The 25,311-nt window shown below is 36.8% G+C and overlaps 1 protein-coding gene across 1 annotated transcript in view; it reads right to left on the reverse strand.

The window, feature by feature from the left end:
* The window catches only part of OTUD4 (OTU deubiquitinase 4), a 49,612-nt gene that overhangs the window by 7,568 nt on the left and 16,733 nt on the right, over positions 1–25,311 (reverse strand). Inside the window, exons 4-18 of the mRNA XM_017534564.2 lie at positions 24,517–24,597; positions 23,316–23,397; positions 20,464–20,596; positions 16,291–16,345; positions 15,933–16,050; positions 15,770–15,834; positions 12,539–12,633; positions 10,658–10,761; positions 10,361–10,547; positions 6,429–6,591; positions 4,465–4,588; positions 4,094–4,149; positions 2,925–3,005; positions 1,778–1,916; positions 967–1,227 (exon numbers count right to left, since the gene is read on the reverse strand). Of these exons, the coding sequence (XP_017390053.2) occupies positions 967–1,227; positions 1,778–1,916; positions 2,925–3,005; positions 4,094–4,149; positions 4,465–4,588; positions 6,429–6,591; positions 10,361–10,547; positions 10,658–10,761; positions 12,539–12,633; positions 15,770–15,834; positions 15,933–16,050; positions 16,291–16,345; positions 20,464–20,596; positions 23,316–23,397; positions 24,517–24,597 (1,744 nt within the window). The remainder of the gene's footprint in view (positions 1–966; positions 1,228–1,777; positions 1,917–2,924; positions 3,006–4,093; positions 4,150–4,464; positions 4,589–6,428; positions 6,592–10,360; positions 10,548–10,657; positions 10,762–12,538; positions 12,634–15,769; positions 15,835–15,932; positions 16,051–16,290; positions 16,346–20,463; positions 20,597–23,315; positions 23,398–24,516; positions 24,598–25,311) is intronic.

A 25,311-nucleotide genomic window follows, 5' to 3' on the forward strand; every position in this document is an offset into this window, starting at 1 on the left:
AAAAAAAAAAAGGCTGTAATAAAACATAACCTAAAAACAGGTTTCTAAAGATTAATTCCAGATTCAATATGCTTTGTCTGTTAGCATATTGAATCCCAAAATGGCTTAAACTAAATTTTGTATCTTATTAAAACTAAATCTGGGTAAAGGACATTCAGGTGCTTTCTTTCTCAACTTTTCTGTGGGGTTTAAAAATTAGGAAATTAAAATGTTGAGGAGAATGGTAAAATCAACATAAAACCTAACTTATTACTATCATGATTAGTAAAATAATATTATTCCAAGTATACATTTACCATGAGCCTTTTACCCATAGACACACTACTAATAATACCACCCACATAAATCCAGGTAAAGAGCATACAGTAGTCATTGCATTACTCTAGCAGATTTACAGATATAATATTTTGCAAACTATAAATGGGGGAGGGGTAAGTTCCTTAAAAATAAAGGGGAAAGGCAAATGTTAAAAGAATTTTTAAACAAAAATAAGACATATTGAATATAGTACTTTAACAGCCACTACACACTATATTCGCTTTTCTCAGTGACTTTTTCATGGATGCATGCGTTAGTTCCAAAACGCAGACCAATTTTGAGAAAACTCCATAGTGTTTAGGTATCTAACTAAATTATTATGATCTTAATTCAAAATGGTTTCAAGTCCATTTATGTAAAAAAAGATAGGAGGTATCATTACTAAGCATACTAGCATTAACAAGTATGCTAGAAACACTAAAAAACATTTTCTAATACATTTAAATCAAGCTGAAACCAGAATGAATGCCTAATAGCCAAACCTTGAGCTATTAGAGGTCTGGTTTCCCAGTAAGCTTAAGGACCTGTCCTTCCTGTCCTTGAGCTTACTGAGAAACCAGACCTCTGACCTCTATTTACAGCTCTTCATTTCTCGCTAAGCCTGTTTGGACTTTGTAAAGTCGATTTGAACTTGGAGAAGGAGCTCACCTTTAGGTAGGTCCTCCCCAGTCTGACACAGTGAATAAGGTGGTACAATGGCTCGATCTCCCTTTTCATTATAAGGAAACCCAGGATAGAGTGGGTCTTGATAAAGGCTCAATGTCTGAGGCAAAGGCATCAAGGGCTGGTTAACCGCCTGTATTGACACAGGAACTGGAGAGGGTGTTAAATGAGCTTGGGATACAGCAGAATCAGGTCCAGTGGTCAAAGTCTGTGTCACTGACAAAACAGGAATTTGAGCAGGGACACCTACAAAAGAGAAGAAAAGGAATCAAAAATCACAAAAGGTGAAAATAATTCTCTACAAATATGCTTACATTATCCTATGAAGAATGCTGTGTAACTGATACACCCAATCTAAGGTGATACCTTTAGTATCAACCAAGGGCCCTCCTGGACACAAAGGAAGAAATATGCCCGGGACACAAGCTTTGAGTCAACGTCTTCTAATAGTAACATGTAGGAGATGGGGCAGGCAGGTCAAGGGGTTCATTATGAGGCCATAAAGAACTGGCCCATGGAGAAAGCATTAAACTATGGTGCCAGTTAGTGCTGAGCAACCAAAGCAACCAGCTCAAACATCATGCTCCTGAGATTATGAAGGCATATGTCAGATGAATACAACCCCAAATGAACACCGTCTTTCCATAACGGAAGCAGAGCAAAGCAGAGTATCATAGAAAGCTCTGTGAGGCTCCACATACCTAACCCTGCTCGGAGGTCAAACTTGCACTCAAGAATTTGTATTAAAAAGGCATTTGTTGGTTGTCTGGCTAGATTTTCTAAACCCTTCTCTAACCTGTTGGTCCAAAAGTTGTAGGTTCACTTGGCCAGGCTGGCACAGTGGCTGGTAAAGAAGGCACCGCAGGAGTTAGATGTACCTCTGGAGAAACTAGAAGGGGAGCTGGATTTGACAAAGACACATGTTCTGCTGGCTTCTTCAAGAAAGGGGGTGAGTGGGGGAAGAAAGAAAAAGACAAGAGGTCATTTTGCTTTACACTAATTCTAACCATCTTGAGTTGCCTGCCTTTTATACAAATGAAGTACAAATAGCCCTTATAGTCTTAGAAAAGAAAAACATACAGTAGCTAAAGATAATATGCAAACAAATTTGATCCTAACCAAGGGTTGCCTACCAACGAGGATTGTAATTTTTAATAGAGACAAGGTTTCACCATGTTGCCCAGGCTAGTCTCAAAACCCTTGGGCTCAAGCAATCTGCCTGCCTTGGCGTCCCTAAGTGCTGGAATTACAGGCGTTAGCCACCGTACCTATCTACAAGCAGAGTTAAATACAACACAATACTTTTAAGGCAAGTAAGCAAAATCACTGAAATCTTGAAATTCATGATTATTATAAAAACTCCTCATATAGCTATATGCTTTCTTACCAATATGAAGAATGTTGATTGAAAGGCATTTAACTTTCTCTACTCTTGTATTAGATCAAGAACTAAAATGTCTGCTAGAACACCATTTCTTCATCATGCAATGTGTAAACTGGTATTTTTTTAACGTGTATTTTTCAAACCTTTCAATCAGTACATTCCTTCCCAAATAATTACTAATGATGAAGACAGCTCTTTTAAGTTTTGAAATAAAGGAGAAATTCATAGTTTCCCTTCAAAAATCTTACTTTCAAGCAAATCCACCAAAGTAATACAAAGTGTCAAATACAATAACAAATATATTCAAAATCAATTCAAAAGAATGCACTCAATGTGCAGAAAATGATGGTTATTTTTATAACATTCCATAAATTTCGAGAACATTCTAGACTAACATCAGAATAAATTTAAAAATCATAACCACACCCAAACTGTGATGCTAGAAAAAATTCTCCCATTTCCCATATCAGAATCTTTTCTATTTTTAAATGATCCTATATAGAGAGCAAAGAAACCCAGACAGTGGAGCATTCAATGTTAAATACAACAATGTACTTACTTGTTCTGCAGGAGAAGGGCACTCTAACTTCTTTGACTTTGATGGTGATGAAACTGCTGCATATTTATCATCGGTGATATTCTTTTGAAGCCAAAAAGAAGCAAAGTTTTAGCAAAGAAGCAGAGACCCACATTCTGGAATAACTGATGGCTTCCTTTTATAATTCACCCTATCTACATCTGACAGAACCCTCTCACCACTGAGTATTTCTTCCAATTGTAACTTATTTTCAACAGGTAGGCTAACTTTGCCTGCACATCTTTATTACATCAAACTACTGGGCAATTTTCACTGGCGGTAAGGATTCAAACAGTATGCTCTTGTCCTTTAAAAATATCACTCTAGAGAGAATAAAAGCTACTTTCTTTTTTTTTTTTTTTTTGAGATGGAGTTTAGCTCTTGTTGCCCAGGCTGGAGTGAAATGGCACAATCGGCTCACCGCAACCTCCACCTCCCGAGTTCAAGTGATTCTCCTGCCTCAGCCTCCTGGTAGCTGAGATTACAAGCATGCGCAAGTATGCCCAGCTACTTTTGTATTTTTAGTAGAGACAGGGTTTCTCTATGTTGATGAGGCTGGTCTCGAACTTCCTGACCTCAGGTGATCCGCCCACCTCGGCCTCCCAAAGTGCTGGGATTACAGGTGTGAGCCACTGTGCCTGGCTAAAAGCTACTTTCTAACAATTCTGGCAGGGCACCCTAATGTACCTTGAAGAAATTGTTAGGCCAGGCATGGTGACTCACACCTATAATCCCAGCACTTCGGGAGGCTGAGACGGGCAGATCACAAGGTCAGGAGATTGAGACCAGCCTGGCCAATATGGTGAAACTCTGTCTCTACTAAAAATACAAAAACTAGGTGTGCATGCCTGTAATACCAGCTATTTGGGAGGCTGAGGCAGGAGAATCACTTGAACCAGGGAGTCAGAGGTTGCAGTGAGCCAAGATCGCACCACTGCACTCCAGCCTAGCAATGGAGTGAGAGTTTGTCTCAAAAAAAGAAATTGTTGTACTTGTGAGTGACTTCTCAATCCCCATCGTCTTTTCCCTGCTTTTCTACGTTTCTAATACAGAGCTATAAAATTTTGAATTACCTTCTTCCACTTCTTCCTACTACACTATCACAGTATGAAGAAAAAAGAAAAGATGCAAGTAGTGTTTAAAACTTTTACCTCCAATGTGCTTGGTTCGGGTTTTTTATCCAAGTGGCTATGTCCATGAATGGAGTCTGTAGCAGATCAAGATAAAAAAAGACATCATGGTTTATTATTCTGATTGATGTCTGAGTACAGAAAAACAAAATACAAAGATAGAAGAAAACAAAAGTACTATTTGAACCATGTTTAGTCACTGAACACGTAGTTTTCAGAATAACATTTAACATGCATTAGCTTAAGTCAACGCTTCTCTACCACATTCAAAATATGTGACATTAGATAACTACTTTAACAACTTAAAAAGTGGTTTTTTCCAAATATATTACATTAAGCCAGTCATCTAAAGAGATCTCTAGCATCTGCTTTCGAATGATGAGATAATTTACCTTTGTCTTTTCGTTCTTCTGTATCCATTCTCCGCCTGCTTCCTTTTCTATCACTTACATGTGATGATTTTCTCTGTACACACTGATTGCTACTCTGAGAAGCTGACTGACTGACTGATGAGCTCTTTAAAATGAACAAAACGCAACATTTTGTGTTAAAGATTGACCCACAAATATATGAACGTATCCTGTAATTAATCTTACTCTTCACACTTCTAAAAAGTCTCAAAATTCACAGCCCTATATTTTTGAACTGAAACTATAGAAGATGGAATGTAGGGTCCATAATTAAATGATACACTCTAGATTAACAGTCTTATCACTAAGTCAAAAGGATTAAGCAATCAGATTTCAGCCTAGATTAGTAGACTTAATCTTCATATCCCTATTTCAGGAAGCCACCATGACCTAACTTTTATCCTGCAACTTTTCTTTACAAAAACACCACCATCTTGTGTGCAAACTTTCCAAAAATGCCATTGTAGAGCCATATTTGTCTGGTGGGGAGTTGGGAAGAACCTAAGGACAAATTAGCAGATACAGTGCACTAGGATTCTTATCACTGAAATGCTTACTGACTGTTAGCAAATCACTTAAACTCTGCATTAGATTAGGGACTGAAATAAGTCAGGTTGTTAAGCTAAATTATCACTGAAGGTTCTAGGTTCCTGTTTTAGCGTTCTGAATAAATGTTCCACACACTAAGAGGAGGATCTCAGCCTTCTGTAGCAGGAGTTTTCTAAAAAACAAATCTGAGTCATTATCAAAAGCAATCTGTACCAAACTCCTTAGTCTAAAAACTATGAGTATGCAAGACCCCATTCTTAACAAGAGAGAAATTTCACAATCTGTCCCCACATTACAGTTGTACTTTTACAATTCACTAACTGAAAAATGCAAAAAGGTATGAATACAAGCTTAAGCAATTTGTATTTATTTATATAATAACACATATGACATGAGAGATAAATGTAACTTAGCACATAAACGATGCTTATTTACATATAAATTTGGGCACTTCCAATTATTCCTAAACAGATTCAGGTACTTCTTCCAATAATTCCTAAACTTCAACGCCTGTGCCAGATTAAACTGCAATTCCAGATCAGTTGTTTTCAACTGAGCTCCTTCTAAAACCTCTAAAGAAGTCCACAGAGACCAGAAGACAGACTGAGTGTGTGGGGCTTTAATGTTTTACAGCAGTATACTGGGTAGCCTCCTATAACACTCCATTGTTTATTTAATCTACTCTTAAGAGAAAAAGTGTCCAACCACCATTCTGGATCATAGGTCATTTGGGTACAACTTACCAAGACGTAAAAGATCACAGGCACAGGCTCCCAGACCTGAGAATGAATTAGGTACCCCCTCCTCTGTGCTGCCAGCAAACCCACCTCACAGAGCATACACTTCATTCTACATGACAAGTTTTCTTTTCTGACTTCCCAAAAAGAGTTAAGAAACCTGAAGGTAGAGAACACTTCTTTGATCATAGAAGCATCCACCACAGCCCAGTGCCTGACACACGGAGAAAGGACAAAGCCACAGGATGACATGTGCTACCACCTCCAACAGCAAACACCCTGAAAGACAGTTCTCAAAAGGGCTCCCTAATATTATATCTGTATCTTGTAATGGATTAACTAAATCGTGAACCTCTACTACCTAGTACTTTTGCTAACAAATTAGGTTCTAGTTCAAAAGAAAATACTAAACACTACAAGTGAACAAACCGGTTTACTTGCCTCAACTGTGTTACCAACTTTTTAGTAATATCTCTAGACCACCTACTCCTTAAGAAAAATGTGAAAAGGAAAAATATGAAAAATGTGAAAAAATGTGATCTTTAAAGTATGTTTCAGTATAAAAATTATTAGTTTACCATTGAGAACTATGGTTTAATATAAAAATATCTTAAGAGAAACTTCTATAGAGTAACTTTTAAAATGTCTTTTCATACATACGGAAAGGGCTGGGAAAGCCTGTTCATCTCTGTTCTGAATCTCATAGAGTAAACGAGATTCTTCTATAGCTTGCTTCTCTCTGCGCTCTTCTGGGGAAAGGCCGAAATAGTTAGATTCTCGACTTGCGTGATCAAAATCTTCAACTCTTTCACGATCAAGTTTTCTGTCAAATAAAACATTCTTGTCAGATTAAAAAAAAAAAAAAAAAAAGACACACTGTACTGAGTACCTAAAATAAAATGATCTATTTTGCAATACAAACATTTTACTAATTTAGCTACATTGACATTTTAGAACTTTTGGCAGCCTGGTTAATAAATGTTGAGCAAATGGAAGCTCCTGTAACATTAGCCTACCTTACAGAGAGTCAAGAAGACAAACTTAACAATGGGAGGTAGAAGGGGAAAGAAAAAAAACATTTCCAAATGACAGAAAAACGAGTGAGGTTTTTTCCTTTTCATCAGGAAGAAATGTAAGCACTATATATACTTGTTATACCATATTCCAATATTTTCATTAAGAATTCTCAAAACAAAGGGAAAGTTATTAGTTTAGGTCTCAAAAGCATTCTCATTTTCTGTTCTAAGTAAAGGGGAATGGTCCAATGACCATTTTAGAACTGACACTTTAGAACTGACATTTTAGTTCAGTGGACCATCTTCCCACTTGTTTATGACACCACCAAGGGAGACAGCGAGCCGAGAAAGAAAAACTAAAACATGTCAGGCCTGGATGCCAATTGTATAGATAAGACTGCTGTCATTTCAACAAATTTTGGCCAACTAAGGATGACAAGAAATTCATGAATAGAGTTTAGTGCCCTATAATGCAACCCTAATGTATGATATGGGTTATAATTATTAAAGGCAGTATGAATACTATTTCAATCATGTCTAACAATTCTTCGAAAGTGGAAAATGAAAATCTAAAACCTCTAAGAAAAATACTTTGTCACAGTACAAAGAAATATATATTATCCTCCTCAACAGAATAGAGCACTATGATATCATCTGATTTTTTTGCCTCTGAAATAAGTAATAGCCATAACGGCCATTTCATGTCCTTACATAGTCCCACTTATTAATCACACTCTAATTACAATAGAACAGATGTCAACCCCAATGGTATTGATGAAAACAGGTGGGGTAGCAAATCTGGACTCTCAAAAATTTTAGACCAATCCTTCCCAAATCCTAGCGGTAAAAAATTTTGAAGAGAACTCAGCAACTGTCAAGAGTCTCTGGAAAATTAGCACTACCTTACCACTATCTCCTATGACCCAAAAAAAAATGACCACTACTATATGGCCTTCATCTCATCCTCACCTACCACACAGAGAGAAGCTACTACTTTCCATTTTCATCTAGCTTGAAGACAGATATTCAGTTACAGTATTTCCTAGATACCCACATTAATGAAAGCATATATGGCAATCTTGCTTGATCTTTTTGTTATATTTGTGTTTCTTCCAAAGGAAGAGACAATATCAAGAGGAAAACAATGGAAAAAGTAAGAGGCCATGAAAATCTCATATCCAGCACTACAGTTCTCTTTTGCTCTATAACTGGAAGAAATTCAAAAGTGATGTGGTAAAGATTAGAAACAGAGTGAAGATGAACTCTACTGGGCTTAAATCAATTGGATTATTAGCTATAAAATCCTAAAACGACTAGGTTTTTTAATGATGTTAAATATTCAGCAAAATTTTTAAATCTGTTTTAATACATTAGTAAAATTTATTCTCACACACAGAGTGGAGAAGGCATACTAAACTCATGACAAACTGCAAATACCACTATGTTCTAATGTAATTAGACACAATGTCAAAAATACCTCAAGTTTCATGTCTATGTATTACTTACCACTGCCTTGTCACATACCATCACATGTTTTTATATAGCAAGTAACGAATATAAGCTAACAGAGAAAAAAGGATCTTAGTAAGATATGCTTCTCTATAACACAGTATTAAAAATACTGTTGATTAAAAGTATTACTGGTACGAGATATCTGTTTGAGCACTGCACCAGTTCATAGGCGATTAGAACACCGGAAACAATGGATTATACATTCAGTTTATGATAAACAAGTTTATTTAAATTCATTTTATAGTATTTTCTTTTATAATCTTTAAATCATTAAGAGTACCCTTGTGTTCAAGGAAAAAGAATGTTGCTTTTCTATCGAAAAATAAGAATGTTATTAAACAATTAATTTCAGCCTATGACCTTCCTATAGTTACTTCATGTTTTTAGGTTTCCAAAGCTAGCATTCAAGATAAGTTAATATCTTAGATACTTTTCGTGCATTGAGTAAGCTACCACCAGAGGCTACTGGAGTTTGGTCAATGTCCAAACAACAAACTAGTTGATTAGTGGCATAAATTCTGTTTGGGAGAGGTAATGTAACAGGTTAGAATCATTACTATTTGTTATGAATTCAACTATATTTCTCAAAAAGATGTGTTCATGTTCCTAATCTCTAGTACCTGTGCACATGACCTTATTTAGAAACGGGGTCTTCTCAGATGTAATCAAGTTAAGATGAGGTCATAATGAATAGGGTAGGACTTAAACCCAGTATGACTAATGTCCTTATGAGAAGAGACAGACACAGACACATGGGGAGAACACCATATGATGATGGAGGCAGAGAATGGAGGGATGCACCTACAAGCCAAAGAACTTCAAGAACTGCAGTCAACTCCCGAAGCAGGAGATAAGCATGGAACAGATTCTCCCCTAGAGCCTTCAGGGAGAACATGGCCCTTGCAACAACTTGATTTCAGACTTCTAGCATCCAGAAGTGTGAAAAAATAAATTTCTGTTGTTTTAAGCTAACCAGTTTGTGGTACTTCGTTACAACAGCCCCAAGAAACTAATATTGATAAATGTCAGCTTAAGAACCTACAATTCTGTCTTGAAGATGCTACATAAAACGTCTTTTTTTCTTTCTTTTTAAGACTAGCCAACTACAGTATTGAGAAGGGGTGACAGAGCAGAACCAAGAGTTTGATCTGTAACTGACTGTGATCAATCAACCGAGATAACTCACAACCTTCACACCAGCCTATACATCTTTAGTGACAAAACGTTAAGTGTATTCACAAGAAAGGGAACATCCAAATGCCAGAAATAAAGAACTAAAGACCAGAGGGTTAGCAAGCACATAAGCCGATGCTACAGCTCTTCAGGCAATTGAATGTACTTGAATGGGAAAGATACTGGTCAGAGTCACCTATGAAGACTCCATTGGAAACAAGGCCACGTTTGCATGATGAAGACAGTTTTAACATAAGACACGGCGCCTCGCAAATAAAGCTCTTCCTAAGGGCTATAAAATTACTCAACAGAAAGGGTAGACTAAAGAAAAATTAAAACCCACATAGCAGAGGAAAATTATGAACCTAAAAGTTCATCTGTCTCTGGATATTTAGTCAGAATGCTGATATTCATAATTTCAGACCTAAAACTGTAGCCCCCATTCAGTATTAAGAGACATTACCACAATCGAAACTTATCAGAACAAAGTAAAACAACAATTTGGGCTGCTTTAAGTTCTTGTACAAATGTAAGTATCCTCGCCTCCCAAGGAATTGAGAATGCAATCTGGAATCCAGTATTTACCATATTACAAGCCACCAGTAAATAATTAAGTATCAGAATAGGATTGGGCTAGAATAAGATCTCCTAAACCATCTGAAAAAATTACTAAAAAATAAAGGTCTCGCTATATATATTTCCTGGGTTTGTTCTAAGAGAATTATAAAGAATTGAGATCCTCACATGATGTTTATCCAAAATGCTTTTAATACTAATCTAGGGACAAATATATGAATAAAAAGTTAAAATTATTTAAATGCACATGATGTGACAAATACAACAAATGCCTCTTACTTATTTCTATACTTCTCTTGCATTCAAGAAGGTTACCTTATGATCTGTGAGGGTGTCCGGCTAAGATTTTTGTGCTCACTGGAGAATTTCTGAGACTGTGACCCTGAAGAATGACTAGAGAATGCATGTTGTCTTACTCCTGAAGGATGCTGCAGTCGAGGAGGTAGTGCTGATGGGGCTTTTATTGGCTTGCTTGGATTCTTTGGCCCTCTGTAGTCCATATCTGTGATAAGAACCCAAACGCACGTCATAATATTCACAATTCTGTATTATGAACAACCCCAAGTACCATCATCCCAATCCCAAAGGAATGATAGCTTGATGTGCTCCTACCAGAATGGAAATTTTGTCCAGAAGTAGAAGGTTTTTTCATCTTCTTCCCTGACACCGTGTTCCAGCTTTCTGGGGGAGGTGCTTTGAGGTTCTTTGATGTGTGCCTTCAAAGAGGGAAAACTTGTGATAGCTTAAAATACCTTAGTAAGAATACTTAAATATTCTGCATTTTTATTTTCAGCCTATATAACAATTTCCAGTTTTATTTCTTATATTAAAAACAAATTAGAATTTAAGTACAAACAGCATTTAGCAATCCAGATGCAATTCTAATCAAATAAAATGATATAAATCAAAAGCCTATTTTCTAATTTTAAAAAAAGAGGCCTAAATCACAATTTAAGCAAAAGTTAAATAAATACGCGATGACTTATTCTGTTAGATATAATAATGGTACTGTAGTTAAGGCAGGAAAAGAAGTCTTTATACTGTCAGAGGCGCATATAAACATCTACTGGAGAAATGTGGTGTGATGTTTGAATCGCCTTCGAAATATGCCAATTTCATTTAATTTTTTTAAAAAGTATTAGGGAAAATAGACTAGAAAATATTGCCAAATGCTTGAGTTGCTAAAAATGGGTGCTGAATTATATTGAGATTAAAAAATTGCAGTGTTGGTTATATTGGGGTTCTTTTTCTTCTTTTTTTTTTTTTTTTTAGACGGAGTCTTTCTTTGTTTCCCATGTTGTTGTGTAATGGCGTGATGTCGGTTCACTGCAACCTCCACCTCCCAGGTTCATGCAATTCTTCTGCCTCAGCCTCCCAAGTAGCTGGGACTAGAGGCGCATGCTGCCATGTCCAGCTAATTTTTTGTATTTTAATAGAGACAGGGTTTCACCATGTTGCCCAGGCTGGTTGCGAACTCCTGAGCTCAAACAATCTGCCTGCCTCAGCCTCCCAAAGTGCTAGGATTACAGGCATGGGCAACTGCGCCCAGACTGGGATTCTATTCTTAATTTGTGTAGGTTTAAATTTTTCCAGTAAAGTTTAAGGTGTGACTTACTACCTTTTTCTCTAATAAAGGCCAGCAGCAACTGAAACAAAGGTGCTCTATAACATAAGTCAACAATACTTCACTACTCCATCTGACAAACACTGACTGAATACTAACTACATGCAATGCAGTACTGAATGAATTTTAAATGAGTCCCTCCAAAGCTCCCATATTTGAACTACCTTTGTGCACAATGGCACATTTTAAACAGTAAGTAACAAAACAATCTTCATTTAATGTCTGACAATGTGCAAAATCCTAATTTGCACATTTGGTACTTTTTTAGAAGTCAGAACAAATATACTTTTATTTATTGATTTTTGAAAGAGTCTAGCTCTGTTGCCAGGCTGGAGTGCAGTGGCTCACTGCAACCTCCACCTCCCAGGTTCAAGCCTGTCTCAGCCTCCCTAGTAGCTGGGTTTATAGGCATGCACTGCCACACCTAGCTAATTTTTGTATTTTTAGTAGAGACACCGGGTTTCACCATGTTGGCCAGGATGGTCTCAATCTTCTGACTTTGTGATCCACCCACCTCAACCTCCCAAAGTGCTGGGATTGCAGGCATCAGCCACCATACCTGGCCCAAATATATTTTCTATACATGGGCAATATCTTTCATTAAATTTGCAAATACAGAGGGTCATTTTAAAATGCTCATGATTAGGCTAAATGGACGAAGCAGTAAATGTCTTTTTTTTCTTCTTTTTTTTTTTATTTTATTTCTTTTTTAATTAGAGACAGAGTTTCACTATGCTGGCCAGGCTGGTCTTGAACTCCTGACCTTGTGATCCACCTGCCTCGACCTCCCAAAGTGCTGGGATTACATGCGTGAGCCACCACGCCTGGCCAAGAAGCAGTAAATGTCTTAGCTGAAAATTAGTACATACTTCTTTCCCAGTTCTTCAACCAAAACTGGTCCATTCTCAGAATGAACTCCTTGAGCGTCTGCATTCAAAAATTTTCCATTGTGATCCAACCTAACCTGTTAAAAATTCCAGAAGTGAAAAAAAAAAAAAAAAAAATCAGTCATCTGCTTCCTTTGCATTAATCTTCAGTTTTTAGCTTTTTGGGGTTTTTGCTTTGTTTTGAGACAAGGTCTTGCTCTGTCACCCAGGCTGGAGTGCAGTGGCACAATCTCGGCTCACTGCAACCTCCACCTCCCTGGTTCAAGCCTGGGATTATCCTGCCTCAGCCTCCCTAGTAGCTGGGATTACAGGCATGTACCACCACCCTCAGCTAAGGTGGGGTATTTTTTTTGTATTTTTAGCAGAGACATGGTTTCACCATGTTGGCCAGGCTGGTCTCGAACTCCTGACCTCAAGTGAACTGCCTGCCTCGACTTCCGAAAGTGCTGGGATTAGAGGCATAAGCCACCTCGCCCAGCCAGTATTTTTAAAATTTAGTCTTTAATTAAACAGAAAATAAAGTTTATCGGTAAAAACAAAGTATAAGTTCAAAAAGATCTACAGTAAAATCCATCTCCTTAACCTCTCAGACCTCCCTATCTACTACCTAAAGGAAAAAAAAAACTTTCCTTCTCTGTCCTTCTAAATTTTTTTCTAAACTAATTTTCTAAATTATTCAAAAAGTAGGAGCACAGTATGTTAAGGCTCTAAACAAAAGAGGCAACATGTCCTGGTTCTGAAGGCAGGGCTGTGGTCCCACACACCCCAGGCTTCCAGGCCTGGCTTTTCCACTTACCGGCAATATGACCTCGGGCAAGTTATTTTTCTCTCCCTTCAGTTTCCTCATAATGCAAAATGGAGCTAATAATAGTACCTACATCACAGAACTCATGGAGATGGAATGAGAGTGCACAGGATACACATAAAGGATACCAACTTGCACACAGCAACACTCTACAAATGAGAGCAACTATTATTATCTTCCCATTTTTCCTATATTAAAAATGTGCAACTGTGATCTTTTTTTATCCCTAAAAATATATGCATTAACTGTTCTCTACCATACAATTAGTATTACCCAACGGTAAATCCATGATAAAAGAGTAATAAGCCTAAGGTTTCTTCCTATCAGTAATCTGCCCACATTGAATTGTGCACCTGCCAAGTACGGCACACAGGACAATGCTTTAAGCAATCTCCCACTTTTAGTAGTAAATCAAAGTTTTCAATCTGGTATTTCATTCTTCATCAGTCCAATAAACATTTTTCCTCCAAAAGTTTCACAATAAAAAATTTTTTCTGAACTTAGTTTTTAATCAAAAGTTTAAACTACACTTAACTTCAGTAAACAAAAGTCACCTTAGAGTCAGTCACCTCAGTTTCTTAAAATTTTAATGAAATGTTATCCAAATAAAATGGTCAAGTAGTAGAGATGGAAATAAAATACTCTAAAAAGGAAAAAAAAAGTATGTGCTTTACTATCTACTTTATCAAAACACCTACTTTACCAAAAGCAATTTCAACCTCAAAGGAAATATGCTTGATTTAAAATAAATAACACAACTTTAGTGATACAGCATAAGCCATATTCTCTTCTCTGTTGAGAAGGGTAGGGAGAGAGGCCTTTAAACCCTGGATTTAATCTCCTTTGTTCTCTTTCAAGTTTTCCCAATCAATGTGGTAAAAGTTTCCGCAATTCCCTTCTACAATTAGAGCAGACAATCCTGTAACACAGTACCTGATTGAATCATGTTCTCTTCTTCCTCACCTTTAAATACCCAGAATCAAAACTATTAAAGGTTCTGAAGATAAAGTCCACAGTTGATGTCTCAGATAAAATCCTGGCTAATCATAATATTATTATAATACCATATTATGTGATAAATTGGTTTATGATTTCACATAAACCAATTTATCACATAATATGGTATTATAATAATAATATGATTTAAAGTAAATGAGCGTTTCCTCCATAAGTCAAGAAGAAATGTTTGCCAATGACTGTTTTAGTTTTTTTTAAAGGCAAGACTTTTTGATGAAAATAATTTCTGATGAGAACTTCCACATTAACATCATCTGTGTATGTGGAGGTTTTGTTTTTGAAATAGCAATATTTTTCCATAAACAAAGAAGAAAAAAAAAACAAGAAAAGAGACCCTGCAAATTATCTTACCTAGGGTTTCTTCTGCCTAAGCATTACTGACACTTTGGACTAGGTATTCTTTGTTAGAAGGAGATGAGGGAGGCTGTCCTGTACATTGTAGAATGTTTGGCCACAGGTTTGGCCTCTACCCACTAGATGTCAGTAGCACCCTCCCAGTTGTGACAATAAAAAATGTCTCCAGACAATGCTGAATGGCTGGGGGTAGGTGGGGTGATGGTTAACTAACAAATTAAGAAACAACTGATTTTTTTCTTTTTTTTTTTTGAGACAGAGTTTCACTCTTGTTACCCAGGCTGGAGTGCAATGGCGCGATCTCGGCTCACCGCAACCTCCGCCTCCTGGGTTCAGGCAATTCTCCTGCCTCAACCTCCTGAGTAGCTGGGATTACAGGCACGCGCCACCATGCCCAGCTAATGTTTTGTATTTTTAGTAGAGACAGGGTTTCACCATGTTGACCAGGATGGTCTCGATCTCTTGACCTCGTGATCCACCTGCCTTGGTCTCCCAAAGTACTGGGATTACAGGCTTGAACCACCGCGCCTGGCAGAAACAACTGATTTTAATCCAACTTTTTCCTTTAACAATCAGTTACTCAAATCCAGGGCAGCTGCTCATCCAAATGAATTGGCAAAAACTCCTCTGTGGTTCACTTTCCTTCCTCAGTCCAACAGTAAACATCATGTATGTATCGCAATCTCCCAACATGATTTTCATAAACAAAACTAAGTGACCTATAAAGTCAATTTTCAATCAATTTCAGTCTATTTGAACAAAAATACCTAAATGTCTGAAATATTATTACTTCTTTGAACCAAGTAATACCAAAGATCATGTGATGGATGCCACAGTTTTGGATACATACAATTTTGGCAATGTATTCAAATGAATCAAAAAGCTGAATGCTTGTAAACTATGAAAATGTACATACATGATAAATATATTCTGAAATCCCAAATTAACAACACATTCACACCTCAGCTGTCTTCTTGGTTCCTATTAGAAAAAATAAGGTTTCAAGTAAAATCTCTTCTTTTACACAAGTCACTTACTTGACATTTGTCTCCAACTTCATATTGTAAGCCAGCAGCAATGGAATAATCACGTTTCTGCTGAGCTGGTTAAAAAAAAAAAAAAAATTCAGTATAACATAAAGTTGACTTATTTTTAAGTGCTACAAAGCAAATTTATGGAAAATGCAGATTTTTAACTCACCTTGTTTAGACTTCAGCCAAATTTCATATTCTACATTTCTATAGACTGCAGGATCGAGTGACTTAAGAACCTTTCTAGACAAAGGCAGGCTAGTAGAGTTCCCATTGTTCTTCAGCTGCTAAACAAAGTCAGGAAGTCCAATCAACACATAAGTGCTTTTAAAACATTTTTGTCTAAAATACATGCAAGAGTAAAGCCAAATGAATAAAAGAAACTTGAAAAAATTAGGAAGTCACCAAATAAATTTATTAGTAGATGATTCTAACTTGACTGAAATGTATCAGAAAAAAGAAAAAACTTAAAACTTTAAATTTACATGTTTAAAGAACTAGTTAAAACACTTTAAAAAAAAAAATACCTCATCCCCTGACAAAGGTTTAAATCCATTCACATCAGCAGCAGCAGTTTTACTCCTATAAAGAAAGATAACCATAATTAGGAGCAGAAAAAGATATTTGCATATAATTACCTTCTAACCTCATCTAAAAGTCTTCAAAGTCAGAACTATGCTCCAAAATGTCAGAACTATATTCCAGTGAGCTCATACAAGTTTTAGTATAAATGTATCTATATATAAAAGGGTATATGTAAGTAAATATGCGTATGTAAGATAGATGTCAAAGATATCAGTAATTCTAACTGGCTCAGTAATCAATAAGAAAACAAAAATAAACTGAAATATGGGTGGGTAGAATAATTGAATTTACAAAGCAATGTAAAAACATCCTTTCAATATACACCTGAGGCCCCATTAAAAAAAAAAATATAGGGCGGGGCGCGGTGGCTCAAGCCTGTAATCCCCAGCACTTTGGGAGGCCGAGGCGGGTGGATCACGAGGTCAAGAGATCGAGACCATCCTGGTCAACATGGTGAAACCCCGTCTCTACTAAAAATACAAAAAATTAGCTGGGCATGGTGGCGCGTGCCTGTAATCCCAGCTGCTGGGGAGGCTGAGGCAGGAGAATTGCCTGAACCCAGGAGGCGGAGGTTGCAGTGAGCCGAGATCGCGCCATTGCACTCCAGTGTGGGTAACAAGAGCGAAACTCCGTCTCAAAAAAAAAAAAAAATATTTACAACAAAAGTATCTATTGGCAGATTTGACAACACTTTTATTAAAAATACTCTACATAAATAATATTCAGCACAATGAAAGCACCATCATCAGCCCTCTGAATTCACTGCCGCATACATATCTACACATTCATATACTCAGTAAGTACTTGGGCATCTACTATGTGCCATGCACTATACACAGCTGGCCTTTGAACGACAAGTTTGAACTGTGTAGGTCCACTCACACATTTTTTTCAACGAAAAGCAGTTTGAAAATACAGTATTCTCAGGATCTGACACCCAAGTATAAAGAGGGCCAACTTTTTATATAAACAGGTTCACAGGACCCACTGCAGGACTTGAATATGCACAGATTGTGGTATACTCAAGAGTCCCAAATCCCCTGGCATATACCAAGGGATGACTGTAGTATTAGGTACGAGGGTCTAGCATTTAAGAGAACAAAAACTCTGCCCACATGAAATGTACAATCTGGTGACAACAGATTAAAAACTACACAAGTAATTAGTATGTTAAATGCTGATAAACACATTGAGGAGAAAAAAAAAGTAGGGGGGAAAAAATGAGTGTTGAGATGTAGGCTGATAACAGTTTAACTCTGTGTCCCCACCCAAAATCTCATCTTGCATTGTAATACTTCCCACATGTCAAGGACAAGACAAGGTGGAGATAACTGAATCTTGGTGGTGGTTCCCCCATGCTATTCTCGTGATAGTGAGTTCTCACAAGATCTGATGGTTTTATAAGAAAGAGGCCACAGTAGTTCACGCCTATAACCCCAGCATTTTGGGATGCTAAGGCGGGTGGATCACATAAGGTCAGGAGTTCAAGACCAGCCTGACCAACATGGTGAAACCCCATCTCCATTAAAAATACAAACTTAGACAGGCATGGTGGTGCACACCCGTAATCCCAGCTACTTGGGAGGCTGAGGTAGGAGAATTGCTTGAATCAGAGAGGTGGAGTTGCAGTGAGGCGAGATGGTGCCATTGCACTCCAGCCTGGGAAACAAAAGCAAAACTCCATCTCAAAAAAAAAAAAAAGCAAGAGGCTTACCCCTTTGCTGGCACTCATTCTGTCTCCTGCTGCCCTGTGAAGAGATGCCTTCTGCCATGGTTCTAAGTTTCTTGAGGCCTCCTCAGCCATGCGGAGCTATGAATCAATTAAACCTCTTTCCTTTATAAATTACCGAGTCATAGCTATTTATTCATAGAAGCATGAGAAGGAACACATAGCCTCAAATAAAAAAAACAGAATAAGGAAAGGCCTTCCTGAGATGTCTTTTTGAATAAAGAAGGGTGGTGAGAAAGTAAGCCATATGACTCTTAGTATTCCAGGCAGAAAATAGCACATGCAAAGATCCTGAGGTGGACAAAGGGCTACTAAGGCTGGAACAGAGTGATGACAGGGCAAAGGGAGAAGGGGTGAGATAGTCTCCGACTTGGACCCACATGTACTCTTCTGTCCTACAAATCCTCCTTACTGAATCAATTTCTAGTTTTCAGTCCCTAGGTCTATACCCTTAAATGCAGCAATATTTAAGAGACCCTCAGTGAAAAGAATAACAGGCACAAGAATATAAATACATCCTTGGTCTTCCCTCCTTATTACTACACTATGCCTATCTACCTTGTCATGGTTATATAGCATTTTTCTTCCCTAATTGAAGCCCTGTGCTGTCTAAGTCAGAAATGACCAAGTAAAAAGAAATTTTAAGGCCAGGTACAGTGGCTCACACCTGTAATCCCAGCACTGTGGGAGGGCGAAGCAGGCAGATCACCTGAGGTTGGGAGTTCATGACCAGCCTGACCAACAGGTAGAAACCCCATCTCTACTAAAAATACAAAATCAGCTGGGCATGGTGGCGCAGGCCTGTAATCCCAGCTACTGGGGAAGCTGAGGCAGGAGAATCGCTTGAACCCAGGAGGTGTAGGTTATAGTGAGTCAAGATCACACCACTGCACTCCAGCATGGACAACAAGAATGAAACTCGGTCTCAAAAAAAAAATAAAAAATTTAATAATGCAATGAAAAGGTAACCCACATTCCAAGAACAATAATAGTACAGTAGAAAAAGAAAAACTAAACACAATAGTGAGCACATCTTCTTATACCCATTGTACCTTCTCTGGTAGACTTCTCCAGCTTATTAGCCCCTACTCTATACTTCATCTGCCAACTGCCATACAAGACCCAGTTGTTTCTAATACCATTGACACCCACAGCAACTTCTGTGCTAGAAGTTCCCCAATCCCAATCGCAGGTAATAAATTGTAACAAACTAGTCATTCTCTCTTCCAGTGTCCCCCATGCTCAATGACACAGTGCTTAATGAAAACCATAGAGCAAAATTTCTATCTATGCAAAGTTAGTCTATCCCAGAATTAAATTCACAATGGCAGACACTGATTCAAGTTAGAAAGAAATGGTGGCCAAATTTTCAATCAGGATCAGTAAAAACCTGGAATTACAAATCAAGAAATATATATATATATATAAATTATTTTTATAATAAAGAATTAGATATCCTAAGGCTTAAGTTCCATTTCTATCTCTACTGTCACAGAGTATAACATACCAAGTACGATCCTTTCATACTCTCTTACAAGAATATACATTTTTAGCTTCAAAAAGAATATAATAGGGTTGGTTCTTATAAATAACAGAGTAAACATCTTAACTGATAACTAATATACTGGATACCATATCTAGGACGTAGGCTATGTACTTTATATGCTATCTCAGATTTAATTTCATGAATTGTCCCTTTTGAGGAAATACTGACTATATTCTAATTTTAGAGTACTGGAATTGAGGCTTCTTAGAGAATTTAAGTAACTTGCCCCAAGTCAAGTCAAATTAGCAAGAAGCCATGACTGAAACCAGAGCCCAACCTCTTAAACACTACCTTATACGTCTGTGTGAAAAAGAAAGCTAAGCCTCAGAGACTCGACATTCAAATGTATTTACTCACAACCTACATAGAGGCATCACACAGAGGTGTTCACATATTCAAAGCCCCATTTTGGAACTTTCATTATCTAAAAAGAGGCACTACATAAGGACAAAAACAATAAAAGAAAGTGAAGAAAATCAAATTGGCCATTTTATTTCATTGCTGTGTATGTGAACAATTAACAAGTTAACTTACTTCAAAATTTTACAATACACATACATATAGGTAGGACCAAACTATTCTACAAATACACGTCTAGACTGCACAGGTGTAGATTCTCATCAACCAAAAACACACCAACTTTCAAAACAAACAGTCCCATAATAGAAATTAGGTAAAATTAGTGGCAGGGATAATGCAAATTCTGCAGATTGCTGTATTTTATGAATACCATTAACACCTCAATATATGTATGCAAAGACATATACTGAAATGTAAGGACATTTACTTAAATGTTTCCTTGTATGGCATTGGAAAGATATTTTAGGATTTCATTCTTACTCGCAACTGTCATCCTCCGAATCTGATATTTCACTGTTGTCTTCATCAGCTACTTCCAATGTATCTAGTCCCATGACAATTTTACTAACATCAGTTTTAAATACCTTCTCATACAGCAATTCATAAAGGAGAGCTGCAATTAATGAGAGACAGATTTTCTAACATTAACTACAAGCAATTTTTTAAAAACAGAAACAGACCATAACCTTTTAACTTTCTATTGCTCAGGCTTTTATAATCCTGACTAGATATCTACAAAATCTTACGGTCAATAACATAATTTAATCAGAAAGTTACCTGGGCTACAACTAAAATTTCTGTAAGTGCAGTTAAGTAGTTTAAAATAATCGCAAAACACAGTGCCATTTTTAAAACTAACACCATCACAAAAAGGTATCACAACTGTGAAACAAGTATGACAATGGGAAAAGCCAAAATACATATACTAAGCAATTATTACTACTACATTCCACATACTTGATGGTAAGCACCTGTATATACCCTCATGTTTAATCCTAGCACAGTGAAGCATTATTCTGATTGTACAGATAAGGAAACTGACACTTAAGAATGTCATACAACACGCCCAATCTAAAGAGACTTAGAGGAAAAACAGTAAGAAGCATTAAGATTGCTAGAAAGAGGAACATAATATAGTGCATACTAGCTGACAAGTCAGAAGACTTGGATGCTAGTCTCAGCTTTCCCACTAATTGTAACCTTGGACAAGCACTTCTCAGATTTCTATAGAAAGGGTGTTTGAGTACATAACCTAGCTCCAGATTTTAATTTTATATAAAGAACTAAAAAAGAAGCTGTTACAAAATATACTCTCAGCAGCCACTGAAAGAAAGGAGCATATTTAGATACTTTGTTGCTTTAAATAAAGTAAAATTTTAAAACCCTATCCAGTCCTGAATATAGGGAAATATATTTTAACAAAAATTCAAAAATACATGGATTTTAGGACTCTCATTTGGTGTTATTACAATGAGCTTTAAGAAAACAAATGTACTGGCCTGGCGCAGTGCTTCATGCCTGTAATCCCAGCACTTTGGGATGCTGAGGCAGGCGGATCACAAGGTCAAGAGATCGAGACCATCCTGGCCAACATGGTGAAACCCTGCCTCTACTAAAAATACAAAAATTAGCTAGGCGTGGTGGCATGTGCCTGTAGTCCCAGGTACTCGGGAGGCTGAGGCAGGAGAATTGCTTGAACCTGGGAGGTGGAGGTTGCAGTGAGCTGAGATCGCGCCACTGCACTCCAGCCTGGCGCCTGGTGACAAAATGAGACTGCCTCCAAAAAAGAAAAAAAAAAAAAAAAACACAAAGAAAACAAATGTATTAAGAATTCATCAACAACGGGGCCAGGTGTGGAGGCTCATGCTTATAATCCCAACACTTTGAACACTTTGGAGGCCAAGGCAGGCAGATCACTTGAGGTTAGGAGTTTAAGACAGGCTGGCCAACATGGTGAAACCCTGTCACTACAATAAAAACACAAAAATTAGCCATTGTGGTGGTGCACACCTGTAATTCCGGCTACTAGGGAGGCTGAGGCAGGAGAATCACTTGAACCCAGAAGCCAGTGGTTGCAGTGAACCAAGATCACGCCACTGCACTCCAGTCTGGGTGACAGAGCGAGACCCTGTCTTAAAAAAACAGCAACAACAACAAAAAAAAACAATGGGTGTCCACCTCTAAATGAGTTCCCACAGAGACCTCCTTCTTACAGACGATCTTTCTTCCAGATTCCAGGAATATGAGTTGCAGTCCTCATATCACCCAAACCATAGGCACTTAAAAGCACAGGAAAGACAAGCTCTAGGAGCTCTCTTCCAAAGCTGAAATGCCCAGATGGTAACGAGCTAGGAGAGGGAGATGAAACAGCCCAAGGTATAGAGGCCAGACTTTCATATCTTACAATGGATTAATTTTTTAAAATAGTGTATTACACGTATCTTTACTGGTTACCACTAGCTTAAGAGCAGAGAAAAAAGCTGTCACTTGCTTTACATGACTGATCTGTGCTGTGTCAGAATGGATGATATAACAGAAACTGGTAGGAAGGGTCACTGCTCTGCTATAGCAGTTAATTCTCAAACAGAATAAGGGCAAGGGGAATTCATACGCCCAGGAAACATTTGGCAAAATCTAGAGATATTTGTGGTTGTCACAATGGGAAAAAGAGTATGTTACTGACATCCACTATGTAGAAACCAAGGATGCTACTTAAATCCTAAAGTTCCAAGAGAGCCCTAAAACAGCATCATCTGGCCCAAAATGTCAATAGTGCCAAGATTCAAAATGCTGCTCTGGAGCCAAATATAATCAAATGTTTATTTGCTCAGTCATTTGGATTTTCAAGCTATACACTAACAGTTTTAAAGATGCATATAAATCTTTATTACTGAAATTATTGTAGCAAAAAAAAGTTGGCATTTACAAGTCAAACTCTAGCCACAAGCTCCCTTTCCTCCAATTTTTCTTTTTTTTTTTTTTTTTTTTNTTTTTGGTTTTGTTTGAGTTTGAGACAAGTTCTCAGTCTGTTGCCCAAAATGGAGTGTAGTGGCACAATCATAGCTCACTGCACCTTGACTTCCAGGGCTCAAGTGATCCCCCACCTCAGCCTCCCAAGTAGTTGGGACCACAGGTCTGCACCACCATGCTCAGCTACCTTTCCTCCTATTGCAACAAGTTTTTATTATAATATTAATATTCTTGTCATTTAATGTTCTTAGATATATCTTTTATATTACAACAGAATAGAATTATTTGTTCTGATTTGTTTCTATTAAGACTGTGTAAGTTTAGGAATATAATTTCCCATATAAACACAAGGTGATACTTACACTGACACATAGCAGAGCTTTCTTTATACTTTATGGGATACACAATATCATAATGATTTCCATTTGAAAAACACAGTAATACCTGAAAATGAAAAAGATGCATTTCAGACCCTCATATATATGACATTTACATAGCTAAGTATGTCTCCAATACCTCTGAATTACTAGATCATTTCCAAACAGAAAGTGAGTATTTTAGGAGTAGCCCAAAGCTCCAATGTTGTCAAGCTACAGTACATCCATACGCCAAAATGTTATAGAAGCATTAAATTTTAAAATTCAAAATGATTTCTGGAAATGTTTATAGGATCACCAAAAAACAAAAACAATATATGAAAACATGCTTTCCACTACTTAAAGAACAAGAAAATTTAAAAACTGTAAGAAAATATTATAAAACCTTAATAATTCTAACCTCTAACAAGCAAAATCAAAGATATTTTTTTGGCTTCTTTACAGTTTTAATTATTTTCTAAATCATCACTTATACAAAGAAAATTGCACACTGATTTTGTTTAGAATATAACATATTTCAAAACTTGTTTTGAAAAAGCCAGATCGCTTAGAAAGTCCCAGAAACCCTAAAACCTTTGTAACAGTAGTATTTCACTCAATTTCCCTCTAATTTATCACCACTAGCATGGTGGCATACAAGTCACTTCCATTTGGCCTTCATGATTCCAAAATAGCTAATTAAGACAAAAATTCTCTTATAATAAGGCTGCTGATATTACTTTCTAGGCTTCACAAAATTTTTCAGTGGCTTCTGCTTTATGACATAATGCAATGACACCCTTGTGAGTAAAATTTATAATAGGAAAATGTATATGATTACTAAAGTATTCCTGGATGTAATAGCAGAACCAAATTATTTTCACAAGTTATTTTACTATTTAATGTTTATACTGACAAAAAACTGTAATAGTCTATTTCATCATATACATTAATATCTCATAATTCTTTTCAGTGTTTCTACTCAAATGTTGTAAAAGGGTTAAATACAGTAATTTGTGGGGACAAAAAAATACAGAATAATATGACTAAGTGATGATTAACAGAAACTGTTAAGAAATCAGAATACCATAACCTTAATACAGAAATGTTTCAAAAAAATCATTTAAAATTATAGCTTATGAAGTCATAGCAGCAATTCAGTGGTTCTTTTACTTAAATACTTTACAACACATTGAAAAATTCTTACCTTTTCAGGAAAATTATTTTCAGTTACTTGTGAAGGAGAAACATTTGGTTCCCGATAAATTATAAAATCTTTCCTGAAAATAATTTAAAATTATTTATAATGGACTATACTTCATGAATTTAAATTTAATCTTTCATTCATTCATCAAGGGCCTATACGTGACAGGCAATGTCCCAACCACTGGAGATACAAAAGACAATAATGAAATAACTAAGTTGTAAAACACCTATACAAAAATAACTTTTCTAACACATAAAATTTCAAATATAATTTGTATATATATATAATTTCAGATATAATTCTAAAAGGAAACTTCAAAATCAAAGAAATTTTGAAGATGAAATTTAAACACTCTGAAAAGAAAAAACAAAGTATTTACCTGCTACTCTACTAGATGGCAAAAAAGTACCAAAATTGAATACACATTGAACATCCCAAATCTAAAACACCAAAATCCAAAATGCTCCATAATCTAAAATTTTTGAGCACCAACATGACACTCAAAGGAAATGCTCATTGGAGCATTTTGGATTTCAGATTTTCAAATCAGGGATGATCAACTGGGTAAGTGTAATGTAACTATTCCAAAATAAAAAAAAAATAAAAATCCCTTTTGGGCGCAGTGGTTCAAGCCTGTAATCCCAGCACTTTGGGAGGCTGAGGCGGGTGGATCACGAGGTCAAAAGATCGAGACCATCCTGGTCAACATGGTGAAACCCCGTCTCTACTAAAAATACAAAACATTAGCTGGGCATGGTGGTGCGTGCCTGTAATCCCAGCTACTCAGGAGGTTGA

Source organism: Cebus imitator, unplaced genomic scaffold (assembly GCF_001604975.1).
Source record: "Cebus imitator isolate Cc_AM_T3 unplaced genomic scaffold, Cebus_imitator-1.0 Scaffold4, whole genome shotgun sequence".
In the NCBI taxonomy this organism is placed as follows: Eukaryota; Metazoa; Chordata; class Mammalia; order Primates; family Cebidae; genus Cebus; species Cebus imitator.